Raw genomic sequence first — 23,829 nt, 5'->3', positions numbered from 1 at the left:
AACAAGAAAGTCCAAAAGATTATGATTTGAATTGATCGTACGTGGAAAGTTGTTGGTATGTTGAAAGGCAAAAGAGGTTCCGAAAGTTCGTGTTTGGGAAGCGGGGGGGGTTTGTTTATGTAGATGCGAGAAAAGGTCTTGGTGATCTTTCCACAGTTCTAATGGAATTGTTATCACTAGTCCGAATTAAGCAATTAATTATAAAAAATGCAAACGAAAGGCATTTTGAATTCCAATTTCACGGAAGCTAATTGGTTTAAAGGAGGGAAATGGATGCTTAGTTCAACCGTCTAATACCCCCTCAAAGCTTTCGCCTTGATCATGCGACCCCAACTCGACTTACTCGGTTTTTTTCGCACTTTTCCACATCCCCCTCTCAACTTTTGGGAATCTGCCACACTTTTCTTTCTCTTTTATCTGGGGAGAGGGGATGTTTTGTATCTCCTCTTGATATTTGTGAATCTTTGTTTTTCATCAAAACTATTTTGATCTTTCAATTCAGCGAATTGATGACCGTAGTACGCGATGCTTTTGATAGATGATTGATATAAAATTCAAATCGTCGAGTCTGATGAAGTTGACATATCTTACTGTTTTTGCTATTAGACACAAGGAACGCGCTTTATATTACAATGTTCAATGTTATTAGTGATTTCATCAATTAAATAGTTACATCAATGACACTTTTGTTCCAAAAATTTGAGTTGTGGTTGCGAGTGCATCAGATTGAATTTGGTGTCGAGATATTTGTTGTTTTTTGAAGCATCACGATCTTTTCTACGTATCTTCAACATACGCCCAACAATCAACGAAACTACGTTCAATTGTTATAAATTATATATGAGGGGATGCCTATTTGACATATCATCAAGTGTATATGAGAAGAATATTATTTTGGCTTGTTGCTGCTTCAATTATGAGTATCAACGAAAGTTGGCCAATTTTTGACTCGCGATTATTTCAGATTGCGACCGAGACCCCAACTACCTTTTTGAATAATTCCCTCAAATTTTCATCAATGCCGATGAAAAAACACGCAAATCATCGATCATTTCTTTATATTGTGAGCCATACAAAATTATCTTCATCTATTTGTTGGGCTTGCTATGCTAGGTTACGGAGTTTGGCAGGCATACGCAAGGCGACAGCCATAGCATAGGGCATAAGACGAAGAACACTCTCAACATCATTTCGAGATCTCAAGAATTTTCGAAGAGACTATCATCTTCACGACATTCCTCTCCAAAGAATCTCCATAGCATTTAGAGATAGCGAGTACTCTGGTGCAACTTTGTCCGGGTGTTCCGAAAGAGTGCGACCGAAAAATGACTCAACTTGGCAAAATCAAAATAGGATTGTGCCACAAAAGTTGAAGAGAAGTCTAATACAACACAGCCTCAACTAATTTGAAATAAATTTCTATCTACAAAAATATTCATTATTTCTCTATCGATCCGAACAATTTCAATAATTTTCATCGCAATGTGCGGTTGATTGAACTGGTGTGGTTTTCACCATGCCACATACCATTCAGCCAACTCATCGCTCAATTCCGACGCTACTCCGATCATACCACTCCCGACAACAATTTCTAACCCGAATCTCTCGACTTTGTTCACTGTCATCTATACTCGCATATGCATTTCCGGAAACTATCGTGTCGATGCCACGTGTATTGTTTCAACTTTTGCCAGCCCCAGATATATTCTCCTACAGTAACAACATATTTCGGCAATTGGACGAGTGAGGCTGATTATGCCGACCTCTAATATTTCTATCAATGTCGGCGGTAGGTGATAATATGACTGACTTTATTCAAAATGCCGTCTACTTTCACTGACATCGTCCTTTCGCACAATCTGGCCAGGGTGCCAATCGACATACAAATAACTACGGCTGCTACCTAATTCCTTGGAGTTCGAGCTCTGATTATCTTTGATATCAAAAAAAGGCAACCAATTCTTTACTTCGATCTTTACTTCGATTTGGGAGATCATTTACAAGTTTGCCACACGAGGATGGATGAGCTTCTGGAAGTTGAGATTGGCAATGCCTATTTACTTTTGGGGGGAATGCATCTTAAACTGGCTTTCAAGGAACGTTACTGTGGGATGCATCTTTCATATTCACTCTCTTTGACGCACTGCACCTGCGTTCCTGTTGTTAACCAACTGTGAATGAGATGTCAATTCTTATATCATGCTCTTATTGGCAGACACAAACTAAAGCGGCAGGGGTCAAAGCGCCATACCATGTGATTCGCTCCCTCCTTCTTGGCTTATGCCTCGTCATCAATGCAGGGGTCATTGGCAGAAATTAGAGCCTAACAACGTTATTGCAGCAATCCGAAACGATTCAATGCACGAGATTTTTGAGCATGTTATACATCTTAGGGCAAGGGATCATTATCATATGGAAACAAATACGATTGTCAATAAATACAACAGATACTCTTCTCCCGTCGATGCTTCTGTCTTTCCGTTCACGAATATTCTGCTTCGCCATCCATCAAGCACACATGAACCATTCCTTCTTTACTCGGTATAATCATGGAGAGAAGGAACGATAGCATCAATATAGGACCGGCATTTCTTCATAAACAAATGTTAAGAGCAATAGCATCAATTTAGACCACCAACACAATGAAAGACAATGTCATCTCTTGAGAATGCAACTTTAACCATGCATACCTCACATTTTGAGATTGGTTTCCTCGGAATAGAATACATAGACAACATGGGGTTCTTTTTGACTGAGGGATTCCTGAGCGTGAACACCGTGCTGCCCCAATGCACCCTACGATTAGAAAGTTGGAAGTTAATTTGAAAATTAGTAAGTTGCATGTGAAACTTAAACTTCAGGTCTGTTTACTGTTTCCCCTTCATTTCTCTTCGCTATGCTTCTATCGTCTATAATATCAATTCAGCAACACAATTATCAGTCTACAGCTGTAACTTCTAGTAGCAACGCTCTCGAGATGGATCCTTCTCCTGCCCCGCAAAACCCGGATTTCATCTTAAACATCAATTCAGGCTTTCGCAACTTTGATCCCACACGGAATAGAGACCGCCGTTATCTACCTTTTGAAATTTCCTGCGATATGTCCGATCATAATGGTAACATCGGCATCATGGAGGGCCACCTAGTTAATCGCGAACTTGCAGTACAAGCGGGGTTTGGAAGAACGATGGAAGAAGTAGATACTGAATGCAGCTTAACAATGGCGAGCATGATATTTGATGAATATGGTCAACTGCAACAAAAGTGGTTCTTAGGGACTCGTAAGGGATCGGGCACTTGGGATGCTCGTATAAACATTGGCAACTTTTTTATGATTGATTCAGTGGAAGTTAGAGAACGATATCGTCGCAGAGGCTTTGCAAGATATTTGGTTTCTGAATTGCTATACCAGATGAGAGCCTTCAGACTCAACGTCTCATACGTTTTCACATACGTAGGAGAACTCCAAGGAGCAGCGAGAATAGATGCGATTGCATTTTGGAGAGCAATGGGTTTCAAAAGAATTGGATTGTCCCACGCATTCTGTTTTGCAATGTCAATGGACGACAAATCGAAGATGCCCGACGCGGAAATAGAGGACGCAGAAAGAGATATATATGATTCCGAAGCTTCATATTCCACAGAACCTGAGTTTCCTTCAGCAGAGGAAAGTCTTGAAGATGAATCATCGCCCCAGTCGCTTACATCTGGAGAATTGAACGAGCCGGACGAGCCCCAACTGCCACCCTCTGATGACGACAATGCATCGGAAAATTCCAACAGCCCAAGTCCACCCGTCGATGAGGAGGCTCCATTGGCGGAGTTCTTCAGCCCAAGTGATTAAAGTTTACACACTAGTATCGAAGAGCCAAATATGAGCATGGAAGATTTATTGAAAAATTGTTGTCGGGGAGATGATGATGAAGATAGTGAGGATATATTCCGTTTCTCGCCGTAAGAAGACTTGGGTTTGTTTCAAAGTTTACTGTGGATTATAGGTATGGTTTAATGAACAATAGCGTGGCAGGACTTGGATCCAGGAGTCAGCGTTAATCATCAACCTGTAAGGTTGGGACAGCGATTAAATTGTATATTCTTTTTACAAGTTTTGAGGCATGGCTTGACAGGAATTGTGATACATGCAATTAGCCCACCACTGGATGGGAAGAATCAAACAGATTGTAACATAGGAACTCAAAACAGTACCATGAATAATATTCGGAAAACAATATATACTCTCTGTAACCCTCCCTCTCCTCACCACATACTTTGTGGCCAGATCTAGATGACCATCCTACGATGCTGGAAGGAAGTCAGACTCGCTAGAGTCACATCTCACGATGAGCAAACATCTAATGCAAATCCAGAGCTTAGCAATATTATTATCGCTGGCTGTTCCGCGAAAAGTATATTTTTAGAAAGTTTTGATAGGGGTTTCGATTTAGTCTTTGAGTGTACTGGCGCAGCCACAACGAGGGGTAGGTGTGGCTTACTTCGCTGCCTGAGCCGTATTGATCCCTGGGAGTTAAGGTTACACGCGTATAAGGGGTGGCATCAATCAATATCTATTTCGCAGTGGTCTGTGCGCGACACTCGAAAGAGTCACGTGTAAACCTCTACAGTTTTTTAAATATCAATACACTTCTTATAGAAGGTTCTGAAATAGATTCTAAGATTTGAATAATAGAAATAACTGTGAAGACTATCTAATGATGTAATCTATTTTTCTATCAAGTTGTATTGAAAAATTGTACCTGATTGAAAGTTAGATAGAGTGTTATATTTCTGGCATTGGGGGGTTGGAGATGAAGCTTGTCTTTTATAATTACAATCCGTGTTCTGTCTCAATAGGTATTATTATGGATTTCGGTCGAATTTTCGTGTATAGAAATGATAGATGCGATCGCTCGGAATTCGGATAATCTACTTATTTAGCAGAGTTACCGCAAGCACTGATCTGATCACCGAAGAAGATTGGAAGTCTCACAGTGGTGGGTTGATTGATATGAGACATAGATTCAACACGCGATGGAAAAACGCGTAAACATCACATTTGCATCTTAGTCTTGGTTGATGGTATCATTTTTTCTCTCAAGACTATGCCTACCTATCTACCTAGTCATCTTTCTTCTGAATCACAGTGTATGGATGCCGGACTTGTCCGATGACACTTTTAGATAGCAGTTTGGAGAAGGGTGCATGTCTATCTTGAAAATTCGCTGAATAGGGAGATGTGGAAGATTCTAGATCTCACACACTGTGCCTTCTCTGTTGCGTGTACTTTGATTTTGATAAGATATACAATTGTTTGAAAGGATAGTATCTTGAACTACTATCTCCAGTCGTAGAGTCGATGATTTTGATGCTGATTTTTCAATATAGTGAGCTGGATCAAGTTGCATTGTTGAGAGATACTCTTCGAAATAATTGACGCAGGGGGAGATGAATGTCCTGGATTGTCTGGAATTACCCGAAAACTCATAAAGCAACCGGCGATCACCACTCCGCTAGTATTTGGTAGAAGAACATCGGAAGACATCTCTGCCGGTCTCGTATTAAAGCGCCCACGAACCCCATAATACGCTGTCGAAACACAACACGCTTGCTTGAACGTGGACTGTGAATTGTGGACGCGACATATATCGACCTAAGTATCCGATTCATCTGGGAGACGGTGTTACATATTCATGACGTACAAGCGGTTTCAGATGATATGGGCCCTTTAAAAAGCGTTTGTCGTGGGGGTTTGACAATAAGCTCTAAGCTTGTTTTATGTAATAATATGTAAATTTGAATAATGTGATACTCAGTTTGCGGACTATAAGCAAGATTTGAAAGAGATGGAGAGTTGGTACGCAGGAGATACATTGTGTGGAACTTAAACTTACTCTGTATGGATTTGAAATAAACATTAGAGAAAATAGAGTTATGTCAACTTCGAACTCAAAGAACATTCGAAACCTCTCGAACATCTATGCAAATTTGGGCAAGTCATTAAATTCTATCATAAGTTCACGCGTTGGAGTTTCCAATTCACTCACAACCCATGAATGATGTGCAATACACATCATGTTATTCATTTCGCTCCAAATCCCATATCGTCGCCGCATGCGATTGTATGGACTTCCGCATGCCTATCTTTATCATACTATTCTTTGAACTTCCTCATCATTTCGTGGTGTTGTGCACCCAATTCTATGCTCTTGGTGTTAACTGGATCTAATATTGTATACCTACCATCTGCAAGATTGCCTCTCTAGATTGTTGATGAATGTAGATATAATCTTCTTTTCAATGCTACTTCAATGTCTCTTGCAGCATTTCATAGGCTCCAAACGTTCTCCCATCACTTGAGGTATAAGTAATATGAGATACATGAACTAAAGTTCAAACTCACTGAACAGCAGTATTATCTACTAATGTGATACTAAGGTGGTACAAACAGGTACTAAATCAACTGAGATGAAATCATAACACTCGCCCCGTTTGATTGCTTGAATAAATTTAATCCAGAGAAAGACTTCTTTCTGTTATGTTACTTGACATACTGCTATCACTAAAATCAAGCTAAATCATCGCACCTTTTTCATATATATGACTTCCTCGATGAAAATTGAAAGATTCTCATTTTTAATTTCACAAGTTCTAATAAATCACTATATCGCAGCAGCGTAGCTAATTGGTTTTTTCTATTTTGTTATTATTCGTTTTGTTCGCGACTCCAGTAGAATCTTTAAAGTAAGTTTTTTTGGTGAGCGCCAGCGCTCTTGAGGTTATAGTAAAGAAATGAGAAATAGTCGCTAAGAACTCACCTCTCAGCCTTGAAACTTCTTCATCAAGTTTTGTACCTTGGTACTGATTCTTCTACCAAGCTTCTTGGGAGTAGGAGCAGGAGTAGGGACAGGAGTAGGAGCATGAGCGAGAGGATCATCGCGCGCTAATTCAAAAATCAACATTGGACACTCGAACTCGGGCATGGATAACCAAGCATAAATTTTTACAACTCGTTTCGCACCTAAGCTCTCGACATGATCAGTAAGCATTCTAGCGACCGGTCTTGCGTTGGTAGTTCCCATCAACATCGTAAACTCAGCACTCGCTATGGAAATGTCGTTGCATGAGAAAGTAACCATATTGTATTTGTTATCCTCGATTGAAAGTCCTTTGATTTTGAGTGCATCACAAATTGTTGCGTAGGTTCCGTTATTGGAGATCGGGGCAATGATGACATACTTGAGTTTTTGCATCTGTAAAGGTTGCAAAATTTGCATATCCCCCCCAATCGGGGAAACATATGCAGCACATGTATCGCGCCACGCTTGAAACAAGAGCTCGCTATTCCAGAGACGGGGCGTATGTACATCTGGATTGTCAAAATCTGCATCTGCCCACTGGTTCAGAGTGAAAATAGTCCCAAACTTCGCGGATGCATAGATTGCAGCTACATTAACAGAACGGAGATCTTGATACTTTTCCTTGTTCGCCGGGTTTACAACTTCTTTAGAAGAAAGATTGTATCTAGACCAGCAATAACCTTCATGCTCGATTCCAAGCTCCGTGAGAACTGTTGCTATGCCAAATCTAGAGAAAAACTCAGAGGTTCCCCGGTCGTGACCTCCGTCGACGTTCGCATACCGAATGTTCCAGTCGGGATATGCAACATCTTGGTGAGAAGTATTAATGATAGCAGTTCTGTTAGCTTCAAGAACGGCGTGGCCGCGTTCGAGATATTCTATGGGTGTTAAAACTTCTGACTCTCCGGTAGTATAATTGTCGGGATCTTCATATGGATCGTATCTCTGTCTAAGTCGTTCGGGGTCATTCAAAACTTTGGCGAGATTCGCATCGTAATCGAAGGCTGCGGACATATTTGCGGGAAGTTATACTTACCGTTAATTAAGACTTGTAGTTTTCTTGACAAAGAAGTATGCTGGATTTCTCTTTGTCGAATGTAAAGAACTCGTGAGTAGATGAAGAATATGGTACCAATTGACAAGGGAATTTCAGGTGCCTTTATATAACCAAGATTGTACCGTTGTTCAATCCATATTTGGGGATCGTTTTGTAGTTGTAACAAAGACATTGTACCTGCATCGTGAGAGACGACAAAGAAGCTTTGTATTCTTGAAGATGTGTGCATAGCATAGTGTAGAAAATGAAAGTAAAAGTGGTTGGGAACAGTACAGTCTGGGGTAGCAGAATCAATGGAAACTTTCAACCATCTGACAATAATTGAATATGTTATGAGAAATTTCACACCATGTGAGTTTTCCAATTGGAGCTAATACGATGGATGCAAGTAGCTTCTTTCGAAGCCTCGTTCGAATGTTATATGATTGAGGGAGTGATGAAGGGCACCATTTTTGGCGAGGAAGAGATTCATGTCGAGATGATTGGATAAGAAGGAGTATTTGTCGATCAATATAAAGTAAAATTGGGTACTGGCAGCATCCGCCACCATTCACATCCACCATTCAGATATCATGCCATGATCTTTGTAGAGTTTGGTGCCTGGCTAGAAGGTCACCTCCTATTTTTGAGTTTTTTCGCACACTGGTGTAGAATTTTCTAGGCAAATCGAGATCAGAGACATTTTCGTCAATTCAAGCCTTTCGTAAGATTCTTGTGTTTCCGTTTGACACGTGTGGCCGAGGAAACTCAAGAATCTCTTTTCCACTGGGAGGCGTCGATAAGATACCGGAAGCTCGATAACTTAGATAAGACTGTAACTTAGCTAGTATATTGAAATATTTCGTACCTGTGAAAGTTATTAGTCTGTTGGTGGCTGTCGGGCCAGAACTCCAATATTGGGTTAGCGCACCCAAGGCGTTTTTAGTTCTGATCTCCGCTGAATCTTCGAGCACGTTGTTATTTCCCCAACTTTCATTGGATATCCACAACATCAGCCAAGAACATGTCAATTATTGCCAACAACTTTTGTTGAATCTTCGCATTGTAAGCAAAAAAGCTTCACTGAAACAAGATCTTTAGCCATTCGGTATTGGCTAAATGAAAGGCACGTACCTGTTATCTTTGAGCCATGTCGCGTGCAATATTGCAGTAAAGGGATATTGATGTACAGGAAAGGGTTGTTTCGTGCCACGAGGATAGCAATACTCCCCGCTGGTGATCCATCATACGAAGCTATAGACTGCAGCTTGCAGACTGCAGACCCCAGGAAAGCAATATGTTCTGGAGGATTTCTAATTCTGGTTGATTCGTCGCTCCACGTGTTTGCACCTTCCGAATTTGGAGCCCTTTGGATGTGAATTTGAAATGATTTTGGAGAGCATATCATCTTAAAGCATGCAGGCATCAAAGTTTGGACTTTTGGAAACGACACTCGACCAATGAATTCAGCACATTCAGAAGCTGCGTGGTACATCTGGGGAAGTTGATTGGTTTCAACGAATGAACGGGCTTGGCGTCAACATAAGGTTACAAATGGATCCTGCACTAAATTCGGACATCACCTAAAGGGTCCCGGGTCTCTTTGACTTCCTCGTCTGCCCGTCTAGAATTACCAAAAGATCATCGACCATTTACAGCCTTCAGAGGCTGAACTCTATTGCTTGAATAGATCGTCAACGGCGCCAAAAATCTCAAAAGTCAGACATCTACATGCTACACAATGGCAAAATCTAAAGCCACAAGGTTGATTCTGCGCCTTGCCCGGCGTCGTCCGCTCGATAACTCCAAATGAGTGGTCTAGATATTTATTCACTGCTGAAAATGCAATCTTGGCGACCCGGGAACTGGGACTTTTACTAGAATCAGTCAATGTCATTCTGGGATGCCCAGACTTTGGACTCGGAGCTCCTTGCCTAATAGAATCCACCATGGATTTCACGTTAAAATTCAATTTTCGGAAGTAAGCAACAATTGGAATCCCACCTTGCAAGAAGGAATATAAGGATACATCGTTTCCTTTTTGCCAAAGTCTTTTTCTCCTCAGTCAAGCACTCGCACCAAACCCTCACCACAAACTTCGTTGCAAAGGTACTATTCCTTCAATTCGTCGCAATGGTTGCCCCTGCCCCTGCCCTACATACCACCGTAGGTGGAAATTCCGCCTTCCACAACTTCAACAATGATTTCGCCCATATTACAGACGCCAATGAGCGAAGACGTCTTGCTCTTGCCGAAATCGATAAAGCTCCATTCGGATGGTATCACGTCCGTGCCTGTGTTGTCGCAGGTATTGGTTTCTTTACCGATTCCTACGATGTAAGTACATGCGATCACAACACTGGAGAAGGATATCGCTGATCATTGCCATAGATCTTCGCCATCAATTTGGTCACCTCTATGTTGGGTATAGCATTTTTCCAAAACAGTGTCTCAAAGGGTACGATTCCAACAACCAGTGATACTGCTATTAAGGTGGCCACTTCCGGTGGAACTGTTATTGGTCAACTTGGTTTCGGATGGCTTGCAGATGTTGTCGGTCGTAAGAAGATGTATGGTCTTGAGTTGATGATTATCATTTTTGCTACTCTCGCCCAAGCCCTTTCTTCTCCGTCACACGCTGTCTCTATTGTCGGTCTATTCATCTTCTGGCGTGTATTGATGGTAAGCTAGCACCTGCTTGAATTGTTTTTGCCTCACATGCTTACATATCTTAGGGTATCGGTATTGGCGGAGACTATCCTTTGTCAAGTGTTATCACTTCCGAATTCGCAACCACTAAATGGAGAGGAGCTATGATGAACGCGGTATTCGCCATGCAAGGTATTGGCCAATTTACTGCTGCCATCATTGCTTTGATTGTCACCGCAGGTTTCAAAGAGTCCCTCGTGACTGGATCAAAGGCCTCAACTTGCACTGGCGTTTGTCAACTTGCTGTTGACAAGATGTGGCGTGTTATCATGTAAGTTTATCTGCTCTTTCTGGCATAATACATTGCTAATGAATACTAGCGGTTTCGGTGCCGTCCCAGGTTGCATTGCTCTCTACTATCGTTTGACCATTCCCGAAACTCCTCGATACACCTTTGATGTCGCCCGTGATGTTGAACAAGCTACCGAGGATGTACAAGCCTACAAGCAAGGAAAGAGCCATGGTGAACCAGATGAGATCACTCGCGCTACCACCAACAATCAAGCTGCTCAAGAGCTCGAGATCCCCAAGGCCAGCTGGGCAGACTTTGTCGCTCATTACAAACAATGGAGATTCGGCAAAATTCTCCTCGGTACAGCAGGTTCATGGTTTTTCCTTGATGTCGCCTACTATGGTCTCAGTCTCAACAACTCCGTCATTCTCTCCGCTATTGGATGGTCCGGTGGCCACAACATGTATGAAGTTTTCTACAAAACTGCCGTTGGTAATCTTATTCTCGTCTGTGCTGGTGCTATTCCTGGATACTGGGTCTCTGTCGCTACAATTGATACTCTCGGCCGTAAGCCGATCCAATTTATGGGCTTCACAATTCTTACCATTCTCTTTATCATCATCGGATTCGCTTATAACAAACTTTCCGGCCATGCCCTTCTAGCCCTTTACGTCATCGCCCAATTCTTCTTCAACTTCGGTCCTAACTCCACCACTTTCATCGTGCCAGGTGAATGTTTTCCTACACGCTACAGATCTACATCTCACGGTATCTCTGCTGCTTCCGGAAAGGTAGGAGCTATTATTGCACAAGTTGTTTTCGGACCACTCCGAACAAGAGGTGCTGCTCCAGGCGCTACTGGCGCTGCAGCCAGCCCATGGTTAAATCATGTTATGCAAATTTTCGCTTTGTTCATGTTGTTGGGATTGTTTACCACTTTCCTCATTCCCGAGACCAAGAGAAAGACACTCGAAGAGTTGGCGGGTGAAGTTCCAGGAACTCCTAATTATGACCCTGCTTTGACTAGATATACTGCTGGAGCCCAAAAGAGTGGCCACTCGAGTCATGAGGGCATTGCGCATGAGACTCAACCTGAAAAGATTGTTTAAGTTTGTTTGGATATGGACTAAGGATATAATACGATGTGATACCTGGTGTTTTTGATTGATTGTTAAGTTTTAGGGGATTACATAGATAATATAAAAAGCATGATGGGTTGTTCTTCTAGTATTGCTTTCCTATGCATAAGGTTGTCAAAAATAGTGAGCTTTGATGAGAAATTCAAACTTCGCACGGTGTACTAGGTAGTTTGTACAGCTTTCCCGCATTGCTTCACTAATAATATTAACCGATCCCTTCATACTCTACAACTCTTGACAAAAGTAGCAAGTGAACCAAACCTTTGTTCTGGCTTTTTGCTGCCATGCGAAAATCGACGGCATTACATTCACGCCCTTAAGCTTCTATTAAAATCACGTGCGCTGCAGACCGCGTACCCCGCTTCGATTTTGGACAACTTCAAAAGGTCATCTATATCCATCTTGACATTATATTGACATTCATAATTTTCGTGAAACAGATTGGAAATCAGAACGCGTAAGGTGTACAGTACTGACTTTATCCGAGAACGAACTCGGATTCGAGCATCTTACAAGGGGGAGATATATGAGTCAGAATTGATATTTCAAGTGGGAACACTCATAACGTGCTTCTACATCCAGCTTACTACAAGTACCTGCAATCTTTCAATAAGGTCTTGTAATACAACCAATTTATTATTTACTTGTTGAAACTTTTCATCTTGCCGAAGATTCTTCTGGCTTTCACAAAGTGTCGGAGCATAGCGACGCTACATTTGATTCAGCCCAATCGTTACGGCCTCTATCTCGAAGCAAAATCCCAATCACTTCAAAATGCATATTCCATTCACTAACCTCGATGTGTTCACTCATACTCGTTATCTGGGTAACGCTCTTGCCGTCATCCGTCCCCAGTCCCCAAGCACCCTTTCACAAATCCAAAAATTGCAAATCGCCAAGGAATTCAATCTTTCCGAAGTCGTTTTTCTCCATCTTCCCGAGTCGAAAGATTCAAATCCAAAGGAATTGGTAGTCGATATTTTCACAACTTCTGCCGAGATTCCTTTTGCTGGTCATCCTACTATTGGAACCACATTCTTCGTACTCAATTATTTGGGATTGAAGAGTGTAGAGGCTTTAATCACCAAAGCTGGGAGAATCCCAATCTCGCTTGATGGGGATGGAAAAGTGGCGAGGGCGGAAATCCCACATGATGTACATGTCCATGAGAAAACATATCCGTTTAAAGACTTTGAAACAGGGGAAGAAACGCAATATCCTATCATTTCGATAGTTAACGGAATGGCGTTCGTGCTCGTTAATCTTCCTTCTCTGGAACATTTAGCACGAGCGGTAGAAACCAAAAATCTAAATCCGAGTTCGTATAACACGGAAAGTTTAGATGATGGGTGGAGAAATGGTTTGTGTGCGACTATGTATTATGTACATGTTGGGGATGATCAGGGGAGAAAAAGATATCGAACGAGAATGTTTGAGTCGGAAGAAGATTCTGGGACGGGAAGTGCTAGCTGTGCGTTGGCTTGTTATTTGACAAGGAAGGAGGAGGGGAAGGGAGTGAAGGAAATAAAGTTTAGGTTTGAGCAGGGAGTGGAGATGGGGAAGAGGAATGATATTTTTGTAGATGTGAAGACGAAGGAAGATGGACAGGAAATTGAAAAGGTGGTTTTGAGTGGAGAGGCGGTTAAGGTTATGGAGGGGACTTTGGAGATTTGAGGGAGGGATTGTATGTTTCTAAGTCTGAGGATATGGGGAGGATGAATATCGATGTTCAACTTATCACTTCATCCTCGCAGGCTACCCCACTTTGACGATTTGATTGGCCTGGTTTTATTTTTGAGAGTTTTGTTGCACATCGTATTCCGAAAGTGAGATTATCTCAAACACTCAAGCGATCAGATCAATATAATCTTTGCCTAGCTCCCTATTAGTGCTTGGCTCCTATTGGCTACAAAGAGTGAATAAAACATACTTTTCAAACACTCCCCGCTCCTCTTATCTATGCGAAGAAGAGCAACAGTTCTCTCGTGAAGTATAAAAGTTATCTCTTTTACAAAACTCTATTTAATCAGCAAATCCCAAAAGTGTTGTACAATGGGGATTCAGAGTGGAGTTGCATTCCGCCTTCGAGGTTTATCTCAATTCAGTTCAATCACAGCTACACAGAACTTCACTTGAGCATGAATTTTCATTCGCACGCATACAAATACGAGTTATCTTCTGTTATCAAAAGTATATTTGTGTTGTGGATCTTATTTATTATCTATTAATATCACTGATCACCGCCAGATTGATTGTAATAAGCAGGTTCTCGACAACGAAACCAGGAAGCATGATTCAATAACATGCACAAGCATGGTATAATACCCGTTCATAATGCGTCCACAATACAAGAGGAGGTTTGAGGTAACCTACAAGTTTCCCCAAAACACCGACAACCTTGCATTCGCTACATACTAGGACGCGTTGCGTATTTGTTCTAGAATATACAATACGCATAGAGGGTTTTATACTCCTGATATTGGAAAACGTCCTAGGCATGGGTAAGACCAAGTGGGTTGATTCTGATTGATAAACCCACTGATATCGAGATCTCATGTAGAAGATCTGCATTGATCACAATACCCCCATTTCAATGAATGGAATGAGGTACCTATATAAACATCCTCCTCATGCCCAATTCCATACTCTCCACAGATATCTAGAGATCAACAGCGATGATCAACCATGGGAACTGCCCATTCGACGTTTACATAAGAGAAACACAGTCATCTAGCTAGAGAATTCGGTCTACAATTCTACGGTATGAATCGTCAGTCCAAGTGACATATGTTAATGACGAGATTGTGAATTCCTGATGATGAAAATGTACTTTGGCTGTCAATCATCTGTCGCATCGTCATCTGTCAAACTTTATTACCAGAATGCGAAATCCAAGATTCTAGGGATCTATATCCCCCTCTTTATCATATCTATAATCTCATCAACCCCGCACTGGTATCTCCGGGGTTTAGTGCTTCTTTTGCTGTACCCTCTACCCCATGTATTGAATTTTATTGGTCGTCGAGTGTCGAGTGTTTATGGTAATTGGGATGTCGAAGCTCACTCTTATATACCCCTTTATTTCTTATTTTAGTTTGTTCTGTTTGGGGCTAGGGGAATGTTCGAGTGTGGAATTGAGAGATTATAATTTTCAGTTGCATTCAGATAGCCTGGTATGGAATATCTCCACGTACCTAGACAGAGCTCTTTTCTTGAAATGTAAATGTATATAAATCCTCACCAGATTTTCATTCTCAGCTAGGGCATATAGACGAGAGAAAGCCTCACGAGAGATAGGGAGTAGAGAATTTAAGATCAAAGATTTGGTGCGGAATGTATAAGCTTGAAGATACATAGATTGCTGCACATAAGATGCATTGTGATAAAAATGGAAATAGAGACGAACGATAGGTATTGTTTTCATTGTCATGGCCTGGATTGCCGATAGTAGACTTGTCGTTTCATCATCGAACAACCTTTCGTGCTAGCAACATCTATCACTTGATCATTTAGCTACTCACTATACTTTATTTTTGTAGTATAAACTCAACTTGCACGAGCATTGAGTACAAGCAACTGCCATTTAAGATTGAACTAAATCATACCGGAATTTACACCATTTTACTTCCCCTCCTCTTGATTTTGTCTCTCTCCCCGTCTTCAGCATCGCCCAACTCTTCATTTCCCACATCACCTTCAAGCACACCAACCTTCTCGACCCTCTCCCCAGTCTTCCTCTTCTTCCCAGCTGAACTCTTCCTCTTTCCTAAAAGTACTTTCAAAGGCTGCTCCTTATACACCGGCTTCTTATTCCTCGTCTCTCTCGTACTCCTCCTCGTCCCCGTCGCCCCCTCACTTCCAGCTTCAGATACCACAGCATCTTGAACCTTCTTATTCCCAGCCTTGCCCTTCTTCCCCTTTGGACCATGGTATTCATCATCGTCCTTCATCAAAATATCCGGACTTTCCAATGGACTTTCGAGCGGTGTGATCGGAGGACTTTCAAGCTCTTCCTCTTCTGGCACTTTGGTTTTAGGTTTCAGTGCTCCGGGCGCAGCTTTTCTTCCTTTCCCTGTTAGATTCCCCTCCCCCACCAGCGCGCCCAACAGCCCCTCCCTCCCCAACCTACGGACCTCAGCTTCAAGTCCTCTCTGTAACCTCTCTTCCGCAATCCTCAATTTCTCCTCAATTCTCTCCTTTTCCGTAACTTCTTCTTTCGCATTATTCTCAACTGTATTGATTTTTCTCTCAAATTCCTCTTTCATATCCCTATATGCACGATCTGCAAATCCGAGCTTAAGTTTGAGTTCTTCTACTTCTTCAAGCGTGTTGTAAAGATCTGTCTTTGCGATTTTGAGCTCCTCTAATGCAGATTCTTCTTCATCTGAGAGAGTATGACTTGAGGTTGAGAGAGTGCGATGTGAGGATGGGCTTTGAGGGCCTTCGGATGGCGCGGTAACAGCTATACTTGGACCTGAGCCGCTACCGACTGCGTTTCTTTCAGTGAGTTGACTTCGCAAATTTGCCACTTCATTTTCTAATTGAGCGATGACACCATGCGCTCCATTTAATCTTCCCTGTAATGTCTCCGCTTCCTCGACCAAGCCAGCTGCATGCCTATCTGCGCCCACAACTTCCTTATCAAACTTCTGCTTCCAGACCTCCTCGTGTTCATCTGAAAGTATCTTTCCTCTCTCGTACAGCTGTACAAAATGATTCCCCCTTTCATATGCCATTTTGAGATCTCTTTGCAAGTTTTTTATTTCATCATTTTCCTCCCAAGCCTTCTTCTCTTTTTCGTATAAGCTTTTAAAAAGATTTTTCTGCTCATACGAGTTCTTGAGATTCCTAGTCAATTGTTCTATTTCATCTTCAAACTGACCCGTTATTCCGTCTATCTCCTGCTCTTTTTCCGCGATTTTCTTGTTGGCTCTTTCAAGTGCCTGTTCGAGTAGCAGGTTGTTAGCATTCAGAAATTGAGTATGACCGACTGCTTCGTCTCTACCCGCTTCGCGTCTTTCGAGCTCTTCGATTCGGGCTCTAGCTTCTTTGATTTCGACGCTAAGCTGATACTCTTTAAAAGTACGTGGAAGCTCCGAGTGGGAAGGTAATTGGGTAGCATATGCAATAAGTTGACGAATCCATTCTGCGCCTGCTGATTGTTGTCCTTCTTCGGCCAACTGATACAATGCAGATATCTCATGAGGTACATTCAAAACAAAATCATTTACTTCATTTGCCCATTCTCTCCAAGTGCTTTCTTCAACGAATGAAGCAACTGGTCGATTACAAACCAATTCAATCATTTCTTTGACCCAAGTTACAGCTAGGAATTGTTGACTCTCTGGCCCCGGGTTTACATCTGGTAGTGCACCCCTGGTCGATACAAATTTGCTGCAGCTAGACGAAAGAGACCTTCTACTGCTTGGGGCTTGGCTTGGATGTGATTCCATAGCCTCTCCGACCATTGTCTCCAGACAGCATCTCCGAGGATCTCCGGTCCTGATGAGCGTACCGATTCATTATCGCCTACATCAGACATTTCTACATCAGACGAATGCCGAGCCTCTGAAGCAGCCAACATATCCTCCAGGGTTCTTATTGTTAGCGATAATTCCGCATTGCAATCCTCCAACTTCATTTGGTCTTCTTCCCACGCAATCTTCTCTTTTTGTAGTCGTAAAACTTCTCGCTTTGACGCCTCCACGCGGTAAGAATCCTCTATCTCCTTTACTCCCCGTAATCGTTCAATCTCCTTGTTGGCTTCCTGCAAAGCAACCGAATTATCTTGTGGGTTTTTCCACTCTTCATTTTGCTTCCTTAATCTTTCAACATCGTCCATTGAAGCATTCCAATTAAGTTTTAGCTCCTCGGCCCATACTCCCAACCTACGCGCCTCGTGATCGAACTCATCCCTCTCTTTCTTTGCATGCGCTAATTGTCTGATAAGTTCCACAACATCGGGAGGTTGAGGATCATTCGCCAGTTCGAGCGCAACATGCGCACTTTCCAATCGGTCCCTGTATCCATTTTGTCCAAATGTTTTTTGATACAACTCATCGTATTGATGCTGTAGCTCGGTCTTCTCTCGCTGCGATCTGTGGATTTCATAAGACTGCGCAGCTTCGGCTTCAGCGATAGCGCCTTCGAGAGATATCACTCGCTCAAGATATTTATTTTTTTGTGTAACAAATACTTCAGCTAGATTTGTGCCATCCACGTCGAAGCGAGGTAGTATTTGTTCCTCAAGCTCACTGACATATTGTCTTAGGTCATCCCTCTCTTGAACAACTGTCTTGTAGGATTGACGGACTTCCTCATCGGAATCATGATGATCTGATTGTTCGGAATGTCTATTTTCAAATCTTGTTGTGCTTTCTGGCTCCATGATTCCGGCATTGCAATTGTATGAATGTTGAAAAGAAATCAAATACCTCGAAGCTGTAGACTTCACTATTGGAGAACAAAGACGTGTTTGGGTTTGAAAATATACACTAGTCGCCAATTGTTGCCATCCTATTGCTCCTGAACAAAGAGGAAAGGAAACACAAAGTTACGCTTTTGCACGTTTTTGGCATAGGGTCATTGTAATGATGCATAGTGGCATTCAAATGAGAGAAATAGTCACCTGGCCACAGCAATTCTGGGATAAGAATGCCCGTCGTTGATGTATCAGCACGATAGAACTATGGACTAGTTCAATATTCGGATTCATATGAATGATACCTGTTTCTTCTGCTGCTCATCATCTATACCCTATACCTGTAGCCTTTTAATCTTTTATGAGATATAAATTTTCGAAAAGAATCCCCGAATCCAAGATCACAATCCCACGTCTCTGTCTAGTTTTGAGTCAGGATTTTTAATGTCATGGATTTCCAGAATTCAGCTTAAATCGTGGTCCTGCAATTGATCCGGGCGTTTTTAAAATCGTATTAAAAACTAGCGCTAGGTGAGTAACTTTAATTTTGATAGAACTCAAGATTGATGCATCTCATTGAGGGGATGTCAATTTATTACTTTGATATTGAACGAGGTTTCATTCATGTGATCTTTTGCCAGGCGCCGTCTTGTAAAACTTACTTGACTTGCTGGCCTTGAAGAATGTGGTATCAATCTGTGACATCAAGCGATTCCACAAGGTTTTGATTTCTGTGTGCTCATTGGCGCCATGAGATAATTGATCCGACTTTACACCCATCAAGGGAAATTCCGGGGACTGAGTGACGGTTGTGCGAACTTTGCTATAACTGAAAATCGTATGAACTAAAACACACCGCGTGATCATACCTAGGTCAATCCCGTCCGGATGTGCTATGTTGATTGAATCCACAACTTCTCGTGCTTGAGTTCGACTGAGACCTCGAGCGAGTACGGCTCTCGCTTCCCAAAGAGCGTCGGGGGCAAAGTTATAATGCGGAAGATCATCCTCTAATACCTGACGGAAAGTCTGACGGATGGCTAAGATTTCGGGAATGTCCTCTATTTGCCAGTAAACTTCCCAGTAGCGTCCCAAGCGTGTCATGGCAGGCTTTACTCGTCCCATGTTAAAAGGAGACCTCCAAAATTGTAAAAATCGCATGAAGACTTGGTATTGCCTCCAATTTTGCACTGGCAGGCCCTTTATAACTGCAACGTTCGCCCGACCATTGTTCATGGTTGGAGTGTACTGGGAGTATTTAGCCACCGTTCTGTCCAACTCTTTCGTGACCTTTTCATCTAGATGCAGACAAATGGTGATGGTTTGATCGATTCTGCGTGGCATCTCCATGTCTTGACTGGTCGTCGTACCGGTCTTGGCTGTCTCGTGTCCTTGGTAGCTGCCGGCCTTTTCGGCAGCCGGTTTCTGGAGTTCCCCGAGAAAACCTTTATTGCGTGGCAGACTATTTGCGAAAACCTGGACTTGTTCCTCGCCTTTGACGTTAACTTCGGGCACAATCCGTGTGGAAATGGAATTGGGTTTTGTTTCCAATGTAGCGATAGGTTGCGTTGCGGCATTATAGGGCAAAGGTTCTTTAAATGCCGTATAGCCATCACCCTCAAGTTGGTTTAAGAACTTCGTGAACATTTCGAGGTGTGCGTCGGGCTCCTGCCGTATGCCCCCGCTAGGGTCCTCCATCTTCTTCTCAGTTGCCATATCGGGACTCGAATCCTTGACTACTCGGTAGATTTTCATGTTTGTATCAGTTTCCGCAGTCTTCTGAGGATGCGACGCATGAGCAGAATCAAAGTTGTTCAGACTTTGAGCATTGTTTTTGACTCTAGTTGGCTCAGCTCTTATTGACGATTCACCGCTGGACATTGCTTTGCAGGTCTGTGAGAGCTTTCTGGTAATGCCTCGACGTAAGGAAATTGACACACTGTCAGGACGAAAGTGTCTGGCAGGCAGGGTAGATGGCACGACACATCTCGGCATATGAGCTGTGCGTAGCCACATGTTAAACAAGTAATAAGGGAGAAATCCACCCAAGTTCTTCGCCGCAGATTCGAGAATGAGTCCAAAGACTTTATGTGAGCTTAATGGGTAAATCAACGCTTTCACCTGATGATCTGATATTACAAAAGAAAAGATTGACTATACAAATGATATGGTGTGAACATATTGACTGATGTTTGTTGAACATATCGTACACCCTACGATAGATTCACAACACGTTGAACTTCTCATTATTTGGGTCTGTACTGGATTTGATAGTTGATTATTTTTGCAAGGAGCTGTCAGCCACAGATACGTCAGAAGACAACGACCAATGAGATCAATGGCACTGTCTATGGTCAGCCACAAAGCACTTTCGTGCCTTAGGCATATAGGTACCCATTGCACGAGACTGTGGTGTGTACTTTTTCAGACCATTCAATAAAACAGATTCACAATAAAGCATAAAAATTGTCAAAAATATTATTGATTCTTATATCACGCCGCCCGTACCACACTTTCCTTCCTCATTCAAGGACAATGAAATTCTGTTCCCCTTTGTTCAGGTCGTAATTGGAAGTTTTGACTTTCATGTCATATTGATCAACAAAGATCTTACTCCAGCATATGCCTCGATGACACTGGGTGTGATTTGGGTAGCAGGTAGAACGAAACCATAAGTTCCAGTATCTCTCAGTTCAGTGGTGAAAGAGAAATCAGCACCAACGGTTGCATCATGATAATCTACGCTGTTTCCAGTGGCTGCATAAATTGTGGAACAGATAGGACCATATTTGAAGACTGTTCCATAAACTGCTTTCACGGCAGCAACATAACCCGCTGCGAGAGATTGGTGCTGGGCATTGTTCTCTGGTAATGCAGTGCAAGAGTATCCGTACGCTGTGAATATTAAGTTAGAAAATTTGTACAATGTTCTTCGAGGTTGATTCGACTTACGAGACATCATGAGTTGAGAGTACGAGTGGAAATCAATGAAGAGTTTTAAACCTTGGGCTGCCTTGATCTTGTTGGAGTATGCAGCAAGTGCTTTAGTTTCTTGGGCATCAACTGCAGCAAGTCCTATATGATGTTTAGCAAATTTCTGTCAAATAACCTGGGGCCAATTGACAATACATACCCCTATAATCTTCAGCGCAAGGGTCCGTGGAAGCTCCACCAGCGGTTGACCACTTGTACTCCCAATTTCGATTGATATCCCTACCATAACAAGTTGAAGAAGATGGCGGTGTCTGACGATTCTTACGCCACAACCGATTTGTACTTTGTGTGTATAAGAAGCCTAAGGTCGAAATTAGCTATGCCAGAAATGCAACTCCATTCAACTCACCATCAGGATTTACAACTGGGAAGATATAGTAGTCATATTTGTCAACAAAACCTTTGATCTCCGTGCTGCTGGCATAGTTTGAGAGAAGGTTGTACGCCATGTATTCAACAGTCTATAAATGTCAGTGCTGCCGCATTGTCGAAAATTTGACCATTTACTCACCAAAGTTGTGATCCACTCTCTAGCATGCACAGTACCGTGGAAAAGCACAGCTGGCTTAACTCCCTTACCAGAACTACCATAGATATGAATACCAGTAATAGGATTGCCTTGAATGGAAGTTCCAGCAGTCACAATCTCAGCATTTGATGGATGTGCAGTGACAAGATCTTTAAGGAATTGTATGTGGTCCGCATATGCATGGTATGCAGTGAACCACGTAGCATTTGGTGCGAGGGCTAATATATGTTAATTACAACTCCAGAAAATACGAATGAAACTTACCAGCCTCTATGGAATATGTATCAGCGTGCTCCTCTTCCGCGATAGATTCTCCAAGGTTGCTGTGCATGACCTGTTTTGAGAAGTCTTCAGTAATTCTCAAGAAGTTGTCGATCTGCTCGGGTGGTACAACCACATCAGCTGTCCCAAGCTTGGCAGATTTTTTCCATGTTTGAAGATTCAAAGAAGAGACAATGTCATCAATCTTCTCGATGTTGTCTTTTTGCGCTTTGAGACGGAAAACTTTGTAGCCATCATAGTTGACTTTCTCTGCGATAGCGACACCTGCAGCAGCAGCTGCAGTGGCAAGAGTAAATATCTGGGAAAGCTTCATCTTTTCAGAAGTCGATGAGTACAATTAGCTAGGTACTAGGAGAGGGAGAATACTGTTTGATATAGATTTCTGTATGGGCAAATTGCGGTTACCAACGGAAACTTTTCTAGAGGAATTCCTGAACAAGAAGCTCATAACTTCGTTCAATAACATCCAGAAAGTTACACATATTGAAGATACACATTAAACAAATCATAAGATCAGACTGAAGAAATATCTGTAGTGGCCGGCCTCGGTAGATCCAAATAGGAAGCTGCGATACTTTGCCGAGCATGTTATCTCTTGTGCCAAGGGGGCCAAGACGTTAAAATAAGGTTAAATTGACATTGCCTTCCGCATTGTGCGGGGAACCTGCATTTATGTTCGAATTCACCATTTTGTTCTAGAATTCCATTATCGAACATTTGAAGATATCTGTGGCCTCGCATCGGAGCTTGACTTGCCTAAATACAGTTGAAGTTCGGTCAGTGCAGGGGTTTTGAGACGTTCACGAAGGTCGTGTTGAAGTATGTGAGATTTGCCTAAATTGATTACGCTATGAAATTGCGTTATTATTGGCATTCAATACTGATATTTTAGCTTCTAAGCAGACAATGCTTTCTTCAATAGCGCTGATAGCGCTGCATGTAATGCATCCGCCTTCCAAATCAAGCATTTTCTAAGCACTGCTTTTACATATCGGATTGCTCGATTTCCAATATCATTGCAGCCACTTTTGCGACTGAATTGAGGCAACAACTCAACCAGGAAGGTGATAGCATTCATAACTTCAATCTTTGACATAAGATGTCTGGCCCATCTCTTGGACTAACGTAATCGTACCCGGCCCCATGTCCATTCGGTTTTCAATACCACATTCCAACGCAAACAAGCCATGGTAAAGCTAGTCTGTAGCTGTGAGCTGAATGTCTCATCAAGAAAAGCCTACAACGTTAATTATCAAGATAGAAATCACGGCTTGTGGGGCAGTACAATTTTGATTGTACGCGCAGCTCATGCATCGGAGGTAGAATTTTCAAATGGCGGCAAACTGGGCGGCAGTGTTCTGACCGCCGTCGACAACCACAAACTATCATCAATATTTATCAAACAAGAGATTTATGTCTGATATACTGCCTATGAAGAAGTCTACGTCGTCTACGAGGGTTATCACAAAGTCTTTATTTGACCATTCGATGATTAGTCCAATACTGCAATGTCAAGCTTCATGCTCATGTGCTCAAATGCAGAGTAGCTTGAATTAACATGACACCGCGAAGATTCAAATGAAATAAGCCCAGAATTTGTGCAAGATGGATGTTTACCCTGATAGCTAGACCA

General features: G+C 42.2%; 6 protein-coding genes across 6 annotated transcripts; 3 read left to right on the top strand and 3 right to left on the bottom strand.

Annotated features, from left to right (window-relative positions):
- Window positions 1–2,736: 2,736 nt before the first annotated feature.
- Bfra_002742 (uncharacterized protein) lies at window positions 2,737–3,844 on the top strand (the record flags this gene model as incomplete). Its single annotated transcript, XM_037333155.1, has 2 exons — window positions 2,737–2,809; window positions 2,862–3,844. The coding sequence occupies 2 exons, from the start codon at window positions 2,737–2,739 to the stop codon at window positions 3,842–3,844; spliced, it is 1,056 nt and encodes a 351-aa protein (XP_037195283.1).
- A 2,971-nt stretch (window positions 3,845–6,815) lies between these two features.
- On the bottom strand, window positions 6,816–7,868 carry Bfra_002741 (uncharacterized protein; the record flags this gene model as incomplete). The annotated part of the gene is made up of 1 exon (XM_037333154.1): window positions 6,816–7,868. The coding sequence occupies one exon, from the start codon at window positions 7,866–7,868 to the stop codon at window positions 6,816–6,818; it is 1,053 nt and encodes a 350-aa protein (XP_037195282.1).
- A 1,543-nt stretch (window positions 7,869–9,411) lies between these two features.
- Window positions 9,412–11,940, top strand: Bfra_002740 (putative phosphate:h+ symporter protein; the record flags this gene model as incomplete). Its single annotated transcript, XM_037333153.1, has 6 exons — window positions 9,412–9,426; window positions 9,581–9,680; window positions 9,956–10,227; window positions 10,282–10,572; window positions 10,626–10,870; window positions 10,920–11,940. 6 exons carry the CDS (start codon window positions 9,412–9,414, stop codon window positions 11,938–11,940), a joined length of 1,944 nt encoding a protein of 647 aa, XP_037195281.1.
- An 804-nt stretch (window positions 11,941–12,744) lies between these two features.
- On the top strand, window positions 12,745–13,644 carry Bfra_002739 (putative phenazine biosynthesis-like protein; the record flags this gene model as incomplete). The annotated part of the gene is made up of 1 exon (XM_037333152.1): window positions 12,745–13,644. The coding sequence occupies one exon, from the start codon at window positions 12,745–12,747 to the stop codon at window positions 13,642–13,644; it is 900 nt and encodes a 299-aa protein (XP_037195280.1).
- Window positions 13,645–15,581: 1,937 nt separating this feature from the next.
- On the bottom strand, window positions 15,582–22,509 carry Bfra_002738 (uncharacterized protein; the record flags this gene model as incomplete). The annotated part of the gene is made up of 9 exons (XM_037333151.1): window positions 15,582–17,332; window positions 17,386–18,423; window positions 19,054–20,512; window positions 21,006–21,286; window positions 21,344–21,466; window positions 21,525–21,686; window positions 21,735–21,846; window positions 21,897–22,132; window positions 22,179–22,509. 9 exons carry the CDS (start codon window positions 22,507–22,509, stop codon window positions 15,582–15,584), a joined length of 5,493 nt encoding a protein of 1,830 aa, XP_037195279.1.
- A 393-nt stretch (window positions 22,510–22,902) lies between these two features.
- Window positions 22,903–23,270, bottom strand: Bfra_002737 (uncharacterized protein; the record flags this gene model as incomplete). The annotated part of the gene is made up of 2 exons (XM_037333150.1): window positions 22,903–23,044; window positions 23,185–23,270. The coding sequence occupies 2 exons, from the start codon at window positions 23,268–23,270 to the stop codon at window positions 22,903–22,905; spliced, it is 228 nt and encodes a 75-aa protein (XP_037195278.1).
- Between the last annotated feature and the right edge of the window lie 559 nt (window positions 23,271–23,829).

Source organism: Botrytis fragariae, assembly GCF_013461495.1.
Source record: "Botrytis fragariae strain BVB16 chromosome Unknown tig00000012, whole genome shotgun sequence".
Lineage (NCBI taxonomy): Eukaryota > Fungi > Ascomycota > Leotiomycetes > Helotiales > Sclerotiniaceae > Botrytis > Botrytis fragariae.
Note: the sequence above shows the minus strand (reverse complement) of the source record. Positions and strands in the feature narration are given on the sequence as shown.